The sequence below is a fragment of the Ceratocystis lukuohia genome (assembly GCF_044167205.1).
Source record: "Ceratocystis lukuohia strain C4212 chromosome Unknown Supercontig8_pilon, whole genome shotgun sequence".
Lineage (NCBI taxonomy): Eukaryota > Fungi > Ascomycota > Sordariomycetes > Microascales > Ceratocystidaceae > Ceratocystis > Ceratocystis lukuohia.
In genome coordinates, this window is record NW_027263527.1 from 660,548 (window position 1) to 679,861 (window position 19,314).

General features: G+C 44.8%; 4 protein-coding genes across 4 annotated transcripts; all 4 read left to right on the forward strand.

Annotated features, from left to right (window-relative positions):
- Window positions 1-2,771: 2,771 nt before the first annotated feature.
- Window positions 2,772-3,221, forward strand: HOO65_080162 (uncharacterized protein; the record flags this gene model as incomplete). The annotated part of the gene is made up of 1 exon (XM_071001484.1): window positions 2,772-3,221. The coding sequence occupies one exon, from the start codon at window positions 2,772-2,774 to the stop codon at window positions 3,219-3,221; it is 450 nt and encodes a 149-aa protein (XP_070856392.1).
- A 1,785-nt stretch (window positions 3,222-5,006) lies between these two features.
- On the forward strand, window positions 5,007-7,235 carry HOO65_080163 (uncharacterized protein; the record flags this gene model as incomplete). Its single annotated transcript, XM_071001485.1, has 1 exon — window positions 5,007-7,235. One exon carries the CDS (start codon window positions 5,007-5,009, stop codon window positions 7,233-7,235), a length of 2,229 nt encoding a protein of 742 aa, XP_070856393.1.
- Window positions 7,236-12,954: 5,719 nt separating this feature from the next.
- On the forward strand, window positions 12,955-13,983 carry HOO65_080164 (1-phosphatidylinositol phosphodiesterase; the record flags this gene model as incomplete). The annotated part of the gene is made up of 1 exon (XM_071001486.1): window positions 12,955-13,983. The coding sequence occupies one exon, from the start codon at window positions 12,955-12,957 to the stop codon at window positions 13,981-13,983; it is 1,029 nt and encodes a 342-aa protein (XP_070856394.1).
- Window positions 13,984-16,659: 2,676 nt separating this feature from the next.
- HOO65_080165 (1-phosphatidylinositol phosphodiesterase) lies at window positions 16,660-17,679 on the forward strand (the record flags this gene model as incomplete). Its single annotated transcript, XM_071001487.1, has 1 exon — window positions 16,660-17,679. One exon carries the CDS (start codon window positions 16,660-16,662, stop codon window positions 17,677-17,679), a length of 1,020 nt encoding a protein of 339 aa, XP_070856395.1.
- Between the last annotated feature and the right edge of the window lie 1,635 nt (window positions 17,680-19,314).

Consider the following 19,314-nt stretch of genomic DNA (forward strand, 5'->3'; position numbering starts at 1 on the left):
TGGGGGCAGTGGATGATAGGATAGCCCTAAATATAGTAGTGACTGGGATTGCAGACTGGAGGACCATGGCCATGATAATTACCAGATGGCTTCTGCACACAGCTACAATGCAAACAAGTGATGCTGCAGTGCAGGTTTTGCTCAGTACAAGATACATAACCAAGTATTCTGATTGCTATTTATGATGACTGGTGCTTGGCAGTTGTAAGTGTAATTTTGCTCAATCTTTTAAGTTTCATCTGCCAAGCATTGTAGATCTTTGCAGCAAAGGGAATCACTCCTACTTGGATATTTTCTTTTGTTCTAGTACAAAATTCACAGGGTGTTCTTTCTTTATTGTCTAGGAGTGCCCGTTAAAATATAGACTCTGATAACTATTGCTAACAGTAGATATTAGGAGGACGTACTGAAGGTCCTGTGAAGAAGAGAAAGAAGGAGAATGAGTGATTATTGATGTTATGATTTCTGTCCAAGTCTAGTCCGAGGGGTGGATCTCGGCCGGTTTATATATCCATTACTACCATGTTCTGGGTCGAGCGCTTGGGCCTTGGATGAAGACCCTTAATGTCTAATGCTAACCCTAACGAGGACAAACTGGATCAGGGTCAGAAATCTTGGTAATCGTGACTTAGGTTACTGATAATTGCTTTTTCTTAGTGAACACTAACTAACTATCAAGAATTGGACAACTAAACTACACAGATAGACATTTAAGAAGACCTAAGCCTGCCACTGATAGATGCAAGTGATGAGATAACATGCACCAAGTCTGCTAGTATCTATGATAGGGGCTAATGCAATGCACTAGCCATATGGGGTGCAAGGACTGAACTGCCATGTATTTGGGGTACATAACCCCCTGGGAAGCACAGTCCTGGCCTTTCACAACTCCCCTGTTAACTCTTTTCTTCTATCCACTGATAACGCAGAGAACTGCCTCCCCAAGCCGTCCATTCTTTGGAAACTGTAGTTCTATGTTCTTTTATATAGTGTAATAACAGCTATAAGCACTAGTATTTATAAGTCTGATATGATCTAAACATTACTATGTTGTCTGAGTCAGGGTCACTAAGATTGTTGTCCCTGACCAAGTCCAGTTAAACGTGAGGGTTATCATTAGATAAAAGGGGCCTTTTCCAAGGCTGCTTGTTCAGTCAGTCCAGACACTGATGTGAGGAGTGTATGATTGGAATCAGTTGATATCTGCACTTTAACTAAGAATTAGATCAAGTAGCTACAACTAGCAATCACATGTCATTGCTGATGTCTCTCCTAAGCCCTTGCCCAAGGCCCCGCTGGCTGCCACGTCTGGCCCCTAAGAATACTCTGGGTATACAGGAGAACAGGCCGATGGCAAGCGCTGTCTACAGCCACCTACCTCTTGACAACTGGGGTTAGCAGTGATGTCTGTGTGGATCTTTGATTCACACTTGATACCACAGTGCAGCAAGTAAGCCATTTCACAATATTAAACGACACTACAAGCATGGAAAGCACATGTTTAAAATTAGATGGCGTACAGACATGTGCACAAGAGAAGACAAGTACATGCAAATAATAGAGATCATAAAACACACCACATAAACATGAGAATGTTAGGAGTGAAGAATGCAGATAGGACACAATGGGCATACTTGTTTTTGGGTAGAGGAGGCTTTACCTAACATAAGCTCAGCGCACACACAACTTACTGTCTTGTCCTTGACATGGCGTTGTTTGTGGTAACTAATTGAGCAATAGAAGTAGGAAAACCTGAGCCGAAGGTTCCGGTGTTACTAAATTAAGGCTAAATTTGGGTCATAGCCACGAGTCTTAACTCCGGATTACCTTGCTACACCTACCAGGATCTCGATAAGTCCATTTCTTGTTGTGATATTCTTAGGACTTTTTCCGCCCCTAGTGCTAATATAACGATTGCGAGATCATAGGATGGATAACATGTGGAATACTATAGAGTGACTGGAACTGAGCCAGAGGTGGTCTCTATCATGTCATGTTGTAGTGTTAGGACAGTGAGCACTGTTCAGCTGAATGCGTTTCTATGTCTTGTCTTCTTTTACTTTCACTTCACTTTATCTTTCTTTGTTCTTTTCTACCCCTTGATATAGAATGGTTTAATTTGCACTTCTTCATGTGTATCTTGATATCTAATGCATTGCTTTCTTCATCTTGTTATCAGGCAGACATCCCTGCTCTAATAAAGAAGACAACTCCCCAGCTGCAGTTAAACAATTAATAGCATAGATGACATGGTCCTAAATGAGTGGACTACTGGAAAGGCAAGGATAATGAGTAGGTGAAACAGCAAGATCTAGTCGAGGCGGCACATACACTCCGCTTGTAAAGACCTCAAAATATCATCGTTCTCGGTAATCAAGAAATTGCTGTGCTGTGGCGTGTGAGAGGCCCCTTTCCTGGATACTGTAGCCAAGGACTGGCGAGAATGGTTTCTACAAGCCCCATTCTTCATGTATATAATGACTAGATTGTCTCTGTTCAAGTCATCCATCTTATGCTCTTTCTATCATCACTCACTTCTTCATCTTTCCTTTACTGTTCTCTTTCTGCATCCCCATCTTGCATTCTTAATTTCTATCTGTATATTTTCACTTTCATCTTGCATTTACTTTTCTATATATACATTTGCATTCATTCACTTGTTCTATCTATTTTGTCTTCACAGCATCCACACACAACAATTCAAATAATCACGCCCAGGAAAACTTGACAAAACAACACTCACCCACTTTTGCCTCAACAAATACATCACAATGCAGCTTATTCACGCTATCATCGCAGTTGTTGCCGCTTCCGAGGCTGCTACGGCCGCTCCCATGAGTGGGGGTCACCACCTAGCTCCTTCTAGCCTCGCCAAGCCAGCCGGTATGAAGTACGCTCGTACCACTGAGGACTGCAAAGCTGTCTGTAGCAGTGGCGTCGCCGAGGGTGTTGACTGCAGCAAATGTCCTTTCGAGAAGCAGTCTAGACGCCACAAACGGGACCAGAACCAGGTCAAGAGGGCCAAGGAAAACGACAGTGATGATGAGAGTGACGATGACAGCGACAAGGAAGACGGCGGCAAGATCAAGAGGGCCAAGGAAGACGACAGCGACGATGAGAGTGATGATGAGAGCGACAAGGAAGACAGTGGCAAGGTCAAGAGGGCCAAGGAAGACGACAGCGAAGATGAGAGCGGTGACGAGAGTGACGACGAGGACTAGGGTCAGGGCTTTGATAACACAAATGGGATGGTGGTAAAGATGGAAAGGACTAGATCATAGAGTCAACAACTGCTTTGGCATTGATAGCTGTCTACCTATTACTATAACTTGGTCCAGCTCCTCTAAAACCTCCCTTGATATTGCTTTCTGTAATAGCATCTTCGTGCGCGATGTGAAAGGCAGGAAAGAACTCGGTCTTGGAAATGTGCGTTATAGAGCATCTGATCAAATGCTCTATTTGTTGACTGTATGCCCTTTTCAGCGGCCTAGAGCACCCTAAATCAAGAGGCTGAAGTAGATGAGAGGCATGAGCAGGCATACAGAGCGTGATAATCTTGTTCTCCTTGCAATATATCTCGAATTCGACGGAGTGGTGACTTTCTGACCATCAAGGATCAAGAGGCGATAGCGACTGTTCGTTCGCTTAGCTGTGGCCCGATGAAAGTGCTTTAGCCACTCAAGACCCAGCTTGTTATTAGTCCATTCATTTTCGCTCAATGCAATAGCCCAATCGCCGGGGAGGTCGCATTCTTGGTACCAATTGGCAAGGTGATCTTTGCTTGCACTAATGATAAACGGCTGGATCGACTGACCGTCCGCATTGATTCCCTCGATCACAGTAATCCATTCGAGGTTTCCAGGCTGTACTTACTTTGGCTTTTCTCGTCTGTGGGAGCTTGTAATGACTGTTCCAGGCTCAATCAAGCCCATCATAAAGCCAGTCTCATCAAAGTTGTAGACATCAGTGAGGCTGGGTGCGTTCGCATGGTTGGTTCGCTTATCATTGGCGTTAATTATAGCATCTGTGTATCCCCTTCATCCAGCTGATTTCATATGGTCTTGGCCAGTTCAGCGCTCCACTGAGATGCTTGATCTTCAGGCAGTTTTCTTTCATGCAGTTTCACAAGTCTGCTTTGAAGGCTTCGTTCCTCCACCTTCTTGCTGCCGTCAGTGACATTGTCGCCTTTGGGACCAGAAGGTCTTCGCTCTTGCAACCCGCTTTGGCCAGCTGGTCGACTGCTTCATTGCCTGGGACTTCGCAGTGTCCTGGGACCCAGTGCACCTTGCCCACCGGCTTTTCACAATCAATCTGTGTTGAGAAAACTTCCTAACTGGCTGAAGTCTGCTCTTCAGGCAAGAAAAAGACAGACATAGAACAACTTGAATAATCACTTATTCCTTCTCCTGCTCTTTACAAGAAACTCAGTACATCCTCCTAAAATCTACTGTCAAAATCGCCACGAGAACTGTAGAATAGATCTTAAATGTTGAATCAGTTCGTTTATTAAAGGGTTTAAGTCTATGCTATGTCCTGGAACTGTTCCTTTTGTATTGTGATCCTGATAGGGTGTTAATCCTGTCACGTGTTCAGCCACAATAGGTTCGGATAAGTGGGGCACGTATGGGACGCCACTTAACATATATACCGCGCCACGCAAAAAGAACCAAGTCAAACACATCACGTGCAAGGTGTCTACCAAATGTTTTCATGGTTAGGGTTAGAATGTTCACAACAGTAACAATCAATATTCTTTACACTTGAAACATGATCATGACATTAAAAACTGTAATCACTCAACTTCTGAAAGACCAAGCTGCTTTGTTGTTGATTTCCCTTCAATTCTCTATTTATTGATTCTTTCAAGTCAACCCTACCCCATTCACTGCCCTCTCCATTTCATATTATCTGTAAGCAACCTTAAGACTGCTGCTACATCTTACATATTCTATGCTGATGCGATGACTACAATATAGTTGATTACAAAACAGCCCATTGCTTTCAAAATGACGAACCACCCCAGGCTCCACTTCTCATTCAACGAGATTATGAACCTCAGAACATTTGAAGATGTCTGTCAGTACACAAACTGGCCCCAGAACACCATACCACCACAGGCATATTCTAGAAGAGCTCCAGACAATCGTCCACGCTGGATCCAACACTGGTGTGGTACGTTAATTACAACAGAATGCTGGAGTTATCCAAGGCTAGAAGAAGAACTTCGTAAGCTGGAGGAGAAAAAGGAGTACATCGACATCAACAATTTGAAAGTTTACCTCGCATTGAAGGTATCCTGCACTGAGTGGGTTAATGGGTATATCTTTGAGGACACTGTTGGGAACATACTTATCCCCGAGATCCAAAGTGTCTTACACCAAGTCGAAGAATATATCAAGCAACAACCCTCTCCCTATGATGCTGAGCGGACAATTATAGAAAAGGCATTCACCATTGGTGAAAAGGCTCATCCTGACTTTCGCTATGCTAGTGCTGATCTCTGCCAAATACTCGAGCAATATCATCGCCAATTCCTGTCGAAAATGGAACACTACTTGTCACCTTGCATGTCGATCGTTGCACCATCAGGGACAGGAAAGTCATATACTGTTTCTCAGCTCGCTGTTAAACACAACAAGTATGTGATTTACCTGAACTTTGCCCCTAAAAACCATAGAGGCTATCCAGGAAGATCAAGCTACGCCTATCTCATTTTGCAGGCCCTTGACAATGTAAATGAAGGTTTACCCTTTCTTGAAAGACGCCGCAGGATGGAATGGATCTGGAGTATTGTTATTTGGGCGCTTTTGCGACTGGCCAGATCAGCCCGGGCTTCTGGGGTGAGCGCCCATGACTTCTTTCGCTTGCAAATCGGTGGGGGTGACGTTAGAAATCAAGATGTCATCACATCTGCTCTTCAATTCGCTATCAATCAACCCCCATTTCGTTGTCCAACAATCGAAGTTCCTAACCCAACAGCTGACTGGCAAGCTTTCGATGATCACTGCAAAAATGCATTCACTACACCTGGGCCTCAAGAAATGACCAATGATGATGCAAATAGTTCCATACAGCCACGCAACCTCGAGTTCATCATTTGTATCGACGAAGCACGGAATCTTTTTGGAGGACCTCGAGGAGACAGCATGCTATTCCATTCTCTACATCGGGCTCTTTGGTGGGCTGCTAAATGGGGGAATGAAGAATCCTTCTTTAGCGTATTTCTTGATACAACACCCAAAGTATCTAATCCCTCGCCTTCTAAACTATCAGACCCCAGCCAGAAGGTCCGAACTGGGGAACGACCAAGTGCAATTCCATTTCCTCCCTACCACCAGTTTTTCACCAAGAATATCTACGCGCCACCGACCCCAGCTCAGCTCGATACACCAAACGTATCCTGGGATGTATTGTTAAACTTTGGTCGGCCTTTATGGGGAGCACTACTTCAAGCTGGGAGCTCATATGTGGGTGTTGTAGAGCTCTGCAAAGAAAAGTGTCGGCCTAGCCAAGGGCAATATGATGATTTCGATACAAAGACTGGCCTTCTAGCTCTCCTATCATACCGAATCCCATTCACCATCTCCGATTTTGCACTTGCCGAAACCCTTGTCTCCCACTGGATGCACCCATTAATCGATGTTTCAGACAACTGTGAGCAGATCATGGTACTGCAGCCTAATGAGCCCATCTTGGCCCTAGCTGCCTTTCAGCATGGAATGACGATGGCGGACACACTTCTCCAAGCTCTTGACTTACTTGATCATGAAATCCACTGGAACAACATTAGTGTAGGAGACATGGGTGAGTTCGTTGCAGGGCTCATTCTCCTGCTTGCGTTTGATACTGTATCACCATGGCTGCAGTACCCTGAGCCTCTTCCTCTCCAGGGGTTTCTCAAGAACCTACTTGGGCATGCTGTCGTGGAAGATCTCTTGAAAGTCCCGGAAGATTCATTGCAATCAAATTTCGGCCAGATGCTTTCTTCTGGAACGGTGTTCTTCAATCGGCTTCATCGCCGGGCTACTACGCCATCAACAACAGACATCTACAATATGTATAGGACCTGTACAGCTTGTTACCTTCCCCCTGATCTCCATGGGGTTGATATCCTTATTCCAGTTTGGGTTCCTTCAGAACGTGAGAGAGAGGCCCACATTGGCTGTATTCTTGTGCAGGTCAAGAATAAAGCCTACTGTCGGAATAATCTACTGAATTCAGTTATATCACTTTAGAAGTCACTCGTGATCCTGTACAACCGCACGTGGAACCGTGCTGGTATACAGATTGATCGAATTGGTGAAGCTTGTTTTCTATTCATTCTCTAAAGTGTTAAGTTCTTCCGTCATGGACAACTAAGCTGAAGTATTCGGGCTCGGGTTTACCCAGGGTTAACCCGACCGAAGGCAAATTCCCCACAATACCTGTCCTCCATGTAGTTTATCCAATATTTATCCAACACCTACCATGCATTTGCAGACGACGCAAAGACTTCTGCATACATTCACACAAAACGTGGATTCAAGGCACTAGGCTTCAGTGACCAAATGCCTGTCATCGGGTTGATAATGTGTCTGCGGGGTCAAACACATGGCTGCGAAGTTACATCCGACTCTAGGGATGCTAAAAAGAATTTTGGGGTCATCCTGTCAGTTGGGCTAGACGCAGAACAATATCCAATGTTTCAGGGGCCACCAGAAGAGCCCGAAACACTCATCAAGCAGCAACTCTTGCGTCATTTACAGTCAATGGTATCTGCGGTCGATACATATGAGTCTGATAGGGACAAGAATGCCCACAAGCTTCTTCTATTCGAGACAGAGTTTTTGCCCTGATTGCAGCCAGAGAAGGAGGACTGGGGGTTGATTTCAGTTAGTATTATTCAGTTTCACTCAACTCTAGTTTGTATCAACACAGTATAGTCTCAGCATCACCTTCATCAAATGACCATTATTGGTAAATAGCAACAACACCAACAAAAGGTAGAAAATGAAGCAAAGAAAGGAAGAAAGCAAAGCAGAGGAGGCACATGGGGACTGAATAGATGAACACAGGAGGAGATAAATTATGGTAGGGGACACAGAACAACACGAAAGGAGAGATGAAAGGCAGAGGTGTTAAAAAAACAAAAAACAGTCTTTAGCAGACATTTATAGAGCAGCCAGTCCCAGATAAGTCACACGCTATCACACACCACACAATTGCATCCAATTACACACAATCACAGTCAACACCCCGCAATGGCCAGATAGATGCAAGAGACTCCTTGGGTCATGCTGATATTTGGGATACTTTGAGCACAACGTTTGCTGACCGTATGACTGGGCTTTTATCATAGGTTAGGGTTAAGGTAGCATAAAAAGCTAGAAAGAAATCAGTCTTGGAAGCGCAGGTTCTCGAGCACCTAATTAGATGCTCAAGTTCTCGGTCATAGGTCTTCCTGAGTTGTCCAAAGCATCCGACATCAATAGGCCGAGGTAGGTGGCATACACAGCGTGATGATGTTGTTGACTGCACAATATTTCTCAAAACAAACTCCTAGCCTGTGATGACTTTGAAGAATCAATCAAACTCCCGAGGACTCTCACTGTTGGCTCTAAACGGCATGCTGAAGCTGAGTACACAGACAGGATAAGAGAGTTCGACTCTTAACCTGGTGAGCTCTTCTCCCGGATATTGGAAAGATATAGTGATCTCGTAGATGAAGCCATATCCTTGGGGGTAAACCTAGATGAGAAGTCCAAATATCCAACCTGCGTGCAGTCATTGTCCAGAAATATTCTTATCTTCACCTCTATTTCTTCCCACTCACATCACGGAATGGTTTCCTAAAGACTGTTCGCATTGTATCAAGTCTACCCAAATACAAGAAGCCACCTGTCCCACGGAGCAAGGCAAGAATGAACACCCCAATGTCCAAACTTCTGATGACCATGAGGGCATTGGTATGTTGACCACTCTGAAACGATATATCCACTATATTACTGCCGTGTATTTAGCAATTGATGATGCCTGCCCAAATACTAACTCTATTGACAACAGATGCTTGACATGGATCACTGACACTGGGGCAACCACACATGCTATTTGTCAGGAGGAGGACTTTGTTGAGGGTAGTGTAGTCAATTGCAACACCAAAGCAATGACTGGAAATCGTTCAACAGTAGTATACAAGAAAGGCACTGTGGTCAGGCACATGCCTGAGTCTAACTTGAAAGTCACACTGCATGAAGTTCTACTCATACCCAAGTGAAAAACCAATATTTTGTCAATGCAAAGATGGTAAAAAGCAGGAGCAAGCATTGCTGGTAAAAAGAGGATCATAAAACAACGAACTGCAGCTATTTTCAACAATAAATTCACTTTTCAGTCACGCCATGGGGCTTCACCCACACATACAACGGACTGGCTTACAAGAACCATGCACAATAGATGTGGTCACATCAACAATGCATCCCTTGTCAAGACAATAGGAAACACACGAGGGTCCCTAGTAAAAAAGCAAAAATTCTCCAAGTCCTAGGCATGCGATCGTAGATTGTACTCACATAGATGTTGCAAATGTTGGATCAAAGGTGAATAACGATCTGATCTTCTTCAGCTTTAGGCAGCTACTACGTGGGCATCAGGTTTTTTCTACACGGGCATCGGGCTTATGTGGGCATCAGGCTTTATGCACTCTGATTGGCTCTAGCTTACAGGTACAAGCCCCATAAAGTCGGTGAAGCATGTGCACTAACAGTGGGCAACATCTCAAGGATTCTTTACAAGTAGCAACACTAAAGTTGCTGTGAATTTCTTCTTCTGGAAGGGCCATTTCACAACCTTTGTCTCTATACTATTTATTTGAGCTGCCTTTATACTCAAATATAACCACTTGATTCTCATTCTCTAAATACAATGCAATCTCCCTCTCTATCCATTAGATACAAAGCTTGTTATTCTTTAGTATATTGATCTATCCTTCTCTAGATGTCAGCTATACCCCTTCTTCCTATTCTGAGAGGATTATCCCCCAGCTCCCAGGTGACCTCAGCCTCTATACAGCCATTCTCTGCCTTACTCTACTGGCTGTCATGAGGTAGTTTTCCTGAGTAGGTGCAGCTACATCATAGTACTTAAGAGTAATAACATAGGATAAAGAAATCATATATCAGTGAAGTCTTCAACACAAAGAGTATCCTGTCCTTTTTACATTTCTTTGTATAAGTATCAGCCATAGAATTGGCCAGGGGACAGAGGTACATTGGCAGAATTCCAGAGCATAGAATGCACTAACAGACACATTTCTAGCCAATCAGAGTGCGTAAATTGATGCCCACATAAGCCCGATGCCCATGTAGAAAAAACCTGATGCCCACGTAGTAGCTGCCCAGCTTTAACCCTTCTGTGATGACATCTGCCGATTTCCAGGTAAGGTCTGTGGCGGCTCCTCTGGGGATTGCCAAAGCATAATCCAGTAGGATGATGCATAGCTCAAGCCCCTGCGTCGGCAGTCTTCTTGCTACCATCCTCTCGAGGCCTCTCAGTGATGGGAAATTATGGCGGACAAATGACCGCTATGACTAATGACTTTGCATTCAATGCCCTGATAGCTAGGAGCTTGCTTGGAAATGCCGAGAATTAACGAAGGAGTGGTTATTTCTCGAATGTTACAGCTGGAGGACCTATGCTGACACCTGAAAAAGTCTGGGAGCAGGAACAACCTAAGACCATAAGGAGGAGTAGCACACTAGACGCCCGGATAAAGCGCCGCTAGACCAAGCGCAGCAATGTATCGGCGCCCATATCTCTCTGAACTAGTAATAGCCAGACATGGGAGACATGGGGCTTCTTGTAGTGTAGGTAGCGCGCTATACATGTTGAGGGGCATCCCACACATGCTCCACTTCTTCAAAACCAAGACCCACACATTTTGTGGCTGAAGACCCATGAAAGGGTTGACGCCACCAGTACAATATATGTAGAATAGATCTTAAATATGGGACGCCACTTAACATATATACCGCGCCACGCAACAATATACAACGAATGAAGTCTTGGGGCGTAGTGTAGAATGAAAACATCAATAACTTAACTGATTTAAACTAATGAGATCTATACTACTTCTTCGGTAACACCTAGACAGGCCTTGAGTCCGAGAAGTTAGGACTGTTTAGGTTAGGCTAGCATGACATAGAACGACAGGGAAAACCCGAGTTATGGGGAAAACAGGGGAAAGGTTAACGTATATGATAAGCGAGCGCCCAAAACAAGCGAGCACCCAATTTTTTACCACCTGCATTATAGATTCTTTTATAAAAAAGCAATAAAGCATCTTATCGATCAAAACTAATTGCTATTCTCTTCTCTAGATATCTCAGAAGCAATGTGAAATGCTCTTGAGTTAAGACCAGCCTTATCACATATTCCACACTGCCTTTCCCTCGCCATCTCCGACCTCCTCTGACCACCACTTCGCGATAGTTTGGCAATAATCTGCATATTAATGTCTTTCTGATCAGTTTCATTCCTTCCCTCACCCACAGTCACCTTACCTGCATCCTATAGCTAGGTCCTTCTTGCTCTACACCACTTACCAAGAGGCACATTTGTGTGTCAAAGCATCTGGTTCTCAGACTTCAATGGGGCATTCTGATGCATTATTTCCTCTGTTCCCTTTGAAAGTGACTTAAGTGCCTCAAGAATTGATAGGTGAGCTACTCTAATGCTACCTCACTCGTCTTTCTAGGTATTCAGATTATGCAGCTACAGACTCCAGCACCGACTATGGAGGAGGCCGGCCTCCCGGACCCTTGGGTCTCATAGACCACAAATACAGTACTTGAGACCAGCTCACAACCTGAATACCTCGAAGGACAAATAAGACAGCTATGCGGTACATCAAGCGGAATTGTAACTTCTCGTGCTTGCCTGGCCTGTGTTTCCGCTACAGCCAAAGCGCAAAGCTGTACTAGGTATTGATAAATCGTGATATCTCACCGCTTCTCTTTCTAGTCCACTCAGAGCCTCATGGTGGGCTACATCAACCCAACTTGAGAGCAGATACGAGCAGAAAGTTGAGTGGAAAGGTAACAGTAGATATTAGGATACCGTACTGAATGTCCTGTGAAGAAGAGAAAGAAGGAGGATGAGTGATTATTGATGTTATCTATTTCTATCCAAGTCTAGTCCCAGGGACGGATCTCGGCCGGTTTATATATCCATTGCTACCATGTTCTGGGTCGAGCGCTTGGGCCTTGGATGAAGACCCTTGATGTCTTGACGCTAACCCTAACGTAAGGGTGAACTGGATCAGGGTCAACAATCTTGGTAACCGTGACTTAGGTTACTGACAAAAGGCTTCTACTCTACATGGCCTCTAGAGAAAATCTTTCCCGAACTCTAAAACATAAAATGCAGTGCCAAGACCCCGGCTTAAGTAGACGCAAAAGAAAGCACTTGGCGATAGCGTCAGAATCAGGGCTTTCCTACGTGAAAGCATAGGATTTAAAGGTGGTCCTAGATTCTATGCAATAGCCAATATGTGTCCTTGGCTGACTATAGCTTAAGGCCTCGGAATGCCCCCTGGCTTGCGCTTTGTTCATGTTATGACTATCGCTAGACGAACTTTCGGATTGACAAGAGGCTTAAACATGCCATGCCGAGAGCAAAGTTGTCAAATCGCAGCCTGTATAATTTGTATCCCTAGTAGAAGAAGACTCTTGCTGACCCTATGGTCTGGGCTTTTATTATGGCCAGCACTAAAATTCGAATCTCATCGAGGGAAGTCTACAAAAAGACCAGTCACTATCCAACTATTAATACAGCATATTGTCCACTCTCCAAGACTGAATATACCTTTTCTTCTCCATTAGTCTACTGTCATTCATACTCCCTCCTAATCTGCCCTTCTCGATCCTGTTGATCTATACGGCAACTTGATATAAGTTCTTGGTTATTTCCATTATCGAGATGCGCTTCTCCTTCTTTGCAACACTGACTTGTCTGGCCGTTGGCCAAGCTGCTACATTCAACAAAATCAATGATGATTGGTCTTTTGATGTCAATGAGGGCAATAATGCTTATTGGATGAGCAATATCGACGATTCTAAGTCTCTGTCGAGTCTGGCCATTCCGGGCACACATAATTCCGTTACGAACAGTCTTACAGGCAGTCTCACAAGCAAACTGGTGCAGACCCAAAACGTGCCTCTGGAGCAACAACTTATTGGTGGCATCAGATACATTGACATTACTTGCAAGGTTACCAAAAAAGGTTTTATGGTCTACCATGGACTTTCTGAAACTGCATCTAGTTTTGGGAATGTCCTTACGACGATATTTGACTTTTTGGACCTTCACCGGTCTGAAACCGTCATTCTACGCATCCAGATGGGTGGAGTGCACAAAAGCTCTAAATCCTTCATCGATTCCCTTCAATATTACTTGACACCCGGCTCTGAACTTGGCAATCGCGCTGTCAATCGTGTCTACTCCAAGGGCGACGATCACATCACTACGATACCCACTCTAGGCGAGCTTCGTGGCAAGGTTTTCATCCTAGAGGACTTCAAGACCACTTCTCCCGGCCGTTATGGTCTTCCCTGGACCACAGATACCGTGTCTAGCTATAGTCGTAAATTTTCTGCTAGTACCCTTTTTATGGACTCGAAATGGGATGATATCAAATCCCATCTTCGCGAAGCTCCCTCGGACTCCTCCACCAAGCTGCGCATCACGCACACGACAGCTAGTTTTGGTGTGAGCCCTATTAACTTTGCTGCTCGAAATGCTCCTAAAGTTGGAATGAACAAGCATCTGGGTGACTATCTGTCGGATGAACGGGGCGCGTGTTTCGGTATTGTTGTCATAGACTTCCCTGGCCAGAAACTTGTTAAGCAGATCCTGCTACTTAACGAAGACTTTCGGAATGCTGAATCTCCTGATGTTATGGACCAGAGTGAGGTATTCACTGCTGCTAATTTCCTCACCGGCGCTTAAATACCACGGTAAGTGGAAAGCAGCATAGAGTCATAGATACTGTGCGAGACGTATAATATAGCAATTTTCAAGCTTACCATGCACCACCAAAACTTGGATATTTCACTTGTACACAATTCGGCGGAAATAGAAGCTATTTGCAAAATTCTACCCCAGATAGGTTTTCCATTGATTTATCTATTGAATTTCAACTCCTAAGCTTGGTGGCTCGCTCGCTGAGGTGGTATGCTTTCCTTTATAATTTCAGTAATGGAAGCAGACACTAGTTCTGACCGCAACTCCTCCGAAGAGCTGACACTTACCACGTCAAGCTTCTATTGATTTTCTTTTTCGAAAAGTCTTTTCCAAACACTAGAGCTTCGCTTGGGGTCACAAAACGCTTATTGGGATTAGTTAACGCCTTCCTCTTCTTCCCTCTATTCAGACGAGTTAGTTCCTCCTCCAGACTAGCGTTCCACGTGGCATATGCTGTCAACGCCTGCTGCTGCACCTCAAACCCTTTGGCTGCCACCTTATATCGTCTCCGCATCTTCCGTGTTTTATTGAGCCCAAGATTGTGCATGTGGGGGCTAAATTCTGGGGCATTATCCGACCTAAAACATGGCGCCCGCTCTAGAGTTCTCTTCAGTCTGACATTTAGCCTGCCCCCTTGAATTTCTGGATGCCGCAAAGCTTTGGCTCTAGGAATTGGCCAACTACTAGTAACTCTCGAGCTAGGGAGTATTTTCTCGTTAGTCGTCATTCCCTCCCCTCTTCACGAGCCTTAGCATTGGCTCTGATGAAATTAACCTTAAGGTTGCTCATAAGCGAGTGGACCACTTCCACCACACCTGCAACCAGAAAGGCTCTATTACACCACCACAACGAAAGGCATAAACTCAAACTGTTCAGAGCTAAATACTGCCATTATTATTGAATCATCCCCACACGTCCATGCATTGTGTCCGGTCTTGCCACAAAAACTGCAGTGCCGAACAGCCACCGCGGTCCTGTGCTCGTGGCTGCTATTCTCGTGCCTCTCTTACTCTAGCTGCCCATCCACTTCGTTTCGGTCTAGCAAATTGCGCCCATAATTATGTTAAGACCATCTTTTTTCTGGAGAAATGTTTTTTAGCCCTTCATTGTTTGCTTAAAGCATGATTAGCCTCCCGAAGCATCCTGTTCTCAGACCTGAGAAGGGCTACCTGGCGCATTATTGGCTTTACCCCTTTGGTAATTTGGTCCACGGCGCTGTAAATGAGTGTTGGAGAGCTGCTATAATGACAGGCGATCTGACTTTGAAAAGAAATAGACTGTGAGCCGGCTTCTGCTGGGTTGTGTTGTAGAATTGCTTGTGTTCCATCATCTCTCTCCTTCGTCAACCCCTGAGTACTTCGACGGTGAGATATAGATACTTGGGTTTACAGTCGCGTATTCTCTCCTGCATGCCTGCTTGGTCATGTTCTCACGAGGTGCTACTACAATCAGCTCCATCGCATGTGACGTCTAATCTTAGCTCGCCTGAGCCAGGGCGTACCGAGTTATTGGGAGTTAACACTTCCTAGAAACCTGCCGCAACACCGTGAACATTGACTGCCCTAGAAATAGGATGGCAAAATTGATTGCCAGCTCCTTAAGAGTAGTGTTGTGGATGAACTTCCTTTCCGTGTGTTTCCTCTTGGAAGGCTGACTGTTTGTAGCTACGTCCATGCACAAGATTTTTTCGAAGAAACACGGGTTTTCTATCGGGCATGACATCGAACGATAGGATAAATCCGAGCTATGGAGATAGCAGGGGAAAGGTTGCTAGTTTGTATTACAGACTAAAAATAGCTAGATGAACATTGCCATGGCTTGCAGTGCAGTCCCTTAAACGGAATTTCGACTTCCCATGCTTGGCTGGCCTGTGTTTCTACCATCATGTATTGCTAAATCACAATATGTCGCTGCTCCTTTCTCCAGTTCACAGGGACACATGGTGGGCTTTATCAACCCAGCTTCACAGCGAATGTGAGCAGAAAGTTGGCTAGAAAGCCTGCTCGTCTATATGGGCTCTAGAGAAAAGTGTTTCCTGTACCCTAGACCTTGAAATGTAGCGCCAAGACCCCTGCTTATGTAGATACAAAAAGAAGTGCTTACAGCGATAGCATTTAGGGCTTTCCCATATGTAAGCAAAGCACAGGGTTCCAAGGTGGTCATAGATTTTGCGCAAGAGCCAATTCGTGCGCTTGGCGGACTACAGCTTAAGGCCTCGGAATGCCCTTTGACGTAAGCTTTGCCTACATGCTAGACAAGACTTTCGGACTAACAGCCATGCGAGGAGCAGAGCTGATACGTCGAACTCTGTATAATTTGCACCCTTGATTTTTAGGGCCCACTAGCTGTCACAGCGTGTAGCTTTTTTCAATTCTACTCGCGCGAAACTCCCTGACGCTGCTGGTCCTAGCTTAGTAGATGAAGGCTTGCTGACCGTATTACTAGGACTTTACCATGGTCAACCTCGAAACGGGCAGTCTAGCAAAAGGCTAGTCACTATCCAACTATTAATACATCATCTTGTCCACTCTTCAAGATTCAATATAGCTTTTCTTCTCCATCAGCCCACTGCTACTCATACCATCTCCTAATCCGCCCTTTCCGATCCTGTCGATCTGTATGGCAACTTAATACAAGGCCCTGATTAGTTCTATTATCGAGATGCGCTTCTCCTTCTTTGCAACACTGGCTTGTCTGGCCTTTAGTCAAGCTGCCATATTCAACGAAATCGACGATGCTTGGTCCTTTGATGTCAATGAGGGCGAGAACGCGGATTGGATGAGCACTATCGCCGATTCTACACTCCTGTCGAGTCTAGCCATCCCGGGCACCCATAATTCCGCCACGGACAGTCTTAAAAACAAAAAGGTGCAGACACAAAACGTGCCTCTGGAGCAGCAACTTGTTGGTGGCATCAGATACATCGACATTACCTGCAAAGATACCGGAAACATTCTTATGGTCTACAATGGACGTTCTCAAACTGACTCTAGTTTTGGGAATGTCCTTAGGACTATATACAACTTTCTGGACCATCACCAGCGGGAAACCGTCATTCTACGCATTCAAATGAGCGGAGCGTTTAAAACTTCCAAATCCCTTGTCAAATCCTTTGAAAAATACTTTGCCCCTGACACTGTCCTTGGCGATCTCGCCGCCAATCGTGTCTACTCCAAGGGCGACGATCGCATTACTACGGTACCTACTCTAGGCGAGCTTCGCGGCAAGGTTTTCATTCTGGAGGACTTCAAAACTAGTGCTCCCGGCCGTTATGGTCTTCCCTGGAACAAAGATACTGTGTCTAGCTATAGTCGTACATTTTCTGCTAGTACCCGTTCTATGGACTCGAAATGGAATGAGATCAAATCCCATCTTAGCGAAGCTCCCTCGGACTCCTCTACCAAGCTGCGCATCACGCACACTACAGCTAGTTTTGGTGTGAAACCCATTAACTTTGCTGCTAGAAATGCTCCTAATGTTGGCATGAACCAACACCTGGGCCAGTACCTGGCCTATCAGCAGAATAGCTGTTTTGGTATTGTTGTCATGGACTTCCCTGGCCGGTTTAACGTTGAGCAGATCTTGCAGCGTAACAAAAACTATCAGGTTCCTGAACCCTCTACTTATCCTAATGATCATAGTAACATATTCACCCCCGGTGTAGCAGTTGCCGCTGCCTAAATGCCACTGCAACTGGGAGGCAACGCACAAAAGAATATGTACATACAGGACGTTTCTACGGAGTCGCACTATATGGCAAGGTGGTCGTGGCAACGAACATTGTCGTCTCCAGGAAGACACTGCTAGGGAACAAGGTGGAACTAGGAAACAGTTAAAGGTGCTGTACAAGACGAAAGATGTAGCAACTTTCAAGCTTAATACCTGTACCAGTATTCATTTTCTTACAGTAGTATCCAAGAGACAGCTGTGAGTGTGGGAGTGTGATTAACTAGCGGAGTACTCGAAGTACTAGCTGGGTCAGCCATGAATCAATAAGCAAACGCTTTCAAGTATTTGAATGCAATGATCATACATGCTTCATTTGCTAGCACTTTACTTTAGGCAATTTCACGGATTTACCGCTTAGTTCCGTGTGAGTGACAATGCACCATTTACTATTGTCCCCAGGTCTGGGATGCAATGCATATGAGAATATGTGCCTTCGCGATTCGGGTCTAATCTATTCATTTAGCATAGCGCAGCTAACATACCTTCTTTAGTTCACAGGAGTGTTAAGCAGCCAAAGCGTTCCATGTAGAAATTTCCTGGAGCTCATGAAGACTTCTATTTATTGGAGCCCCCAACTGGCATCGATCATCAATTTTGTGAGATCTCTCGTAAATACATTGGGTCTCATCCAACCAGAACTCCGACGGTCCATTAGGCGCCAACTCCTACGTCGTGTATTTGAATCGTAGACAGCTTTTCTAAGTTGATGGATGATAATCCACATACTCCTAGGACTTAATGCATATGAAGGCATTTACGCTGACATATCTTGGCTTATTAAACTTTGCGCTAGCTCCTATTATACGAAGAATCGAGTTTCATGCTCGGGTCTTGGCCTTTGAAATAAAGCTTTTTCAACCCCTTCCTTTGTAACAGTAGATATTAGGAGGACGTACTGAATGTCCTGTAAGAAGGGGAAAAAGGAATAAGTGATTATTGAAGTTGTTCTATCTATTCGTGTCTTGTCTGGAGACCGGATCTCATCCGATTTATAGATCCATCAGTATGGGCCTTGAAAGAAGGCCCTTTATGTCTGATGCTAACCCTAATGTTTGGGCGAACTGGATCAGAGTCAGCAATCCTGGTAACCCTGACTTAGGTGACTGACTCTTTGCTATACATCTTGTTGGGGACTTCTAATCTGCATTTCACATTGCAGTGTGTGTAGGCGCATGCTTACTTCATGGTATCTCGCAGTTCAGCCACGGCTGCGTCATGCTTTGATAGCCCAGAACTCTTCGTGGCAAAAGCCACAGTGCTGTGAGGCGAAGTATAGTTGTTAGATTAGACTTGTAATGAAGCTGTAGACCCCTTCATACATCATACATCAGATGGTTACTTGGCGCTGTAACTAATGGAGTTGGAATATTTAAAAACCTAGACTTTTATTCCTAGAGGCGTAGGGGGCATAATAAGTACAGGATACCTGGTATCCAACCACGAAATGAGGCTATCTAGAGGTTTACATGCATGCGCCCTGGATTCCGTTTATATGGCTGGCCAGTCATACCTTTCACAGAGTGGTGATGCGAGCTAGTGTATGTCTACAATAGCTAATAAGCTCGGACACAATACCTTCAAACCACC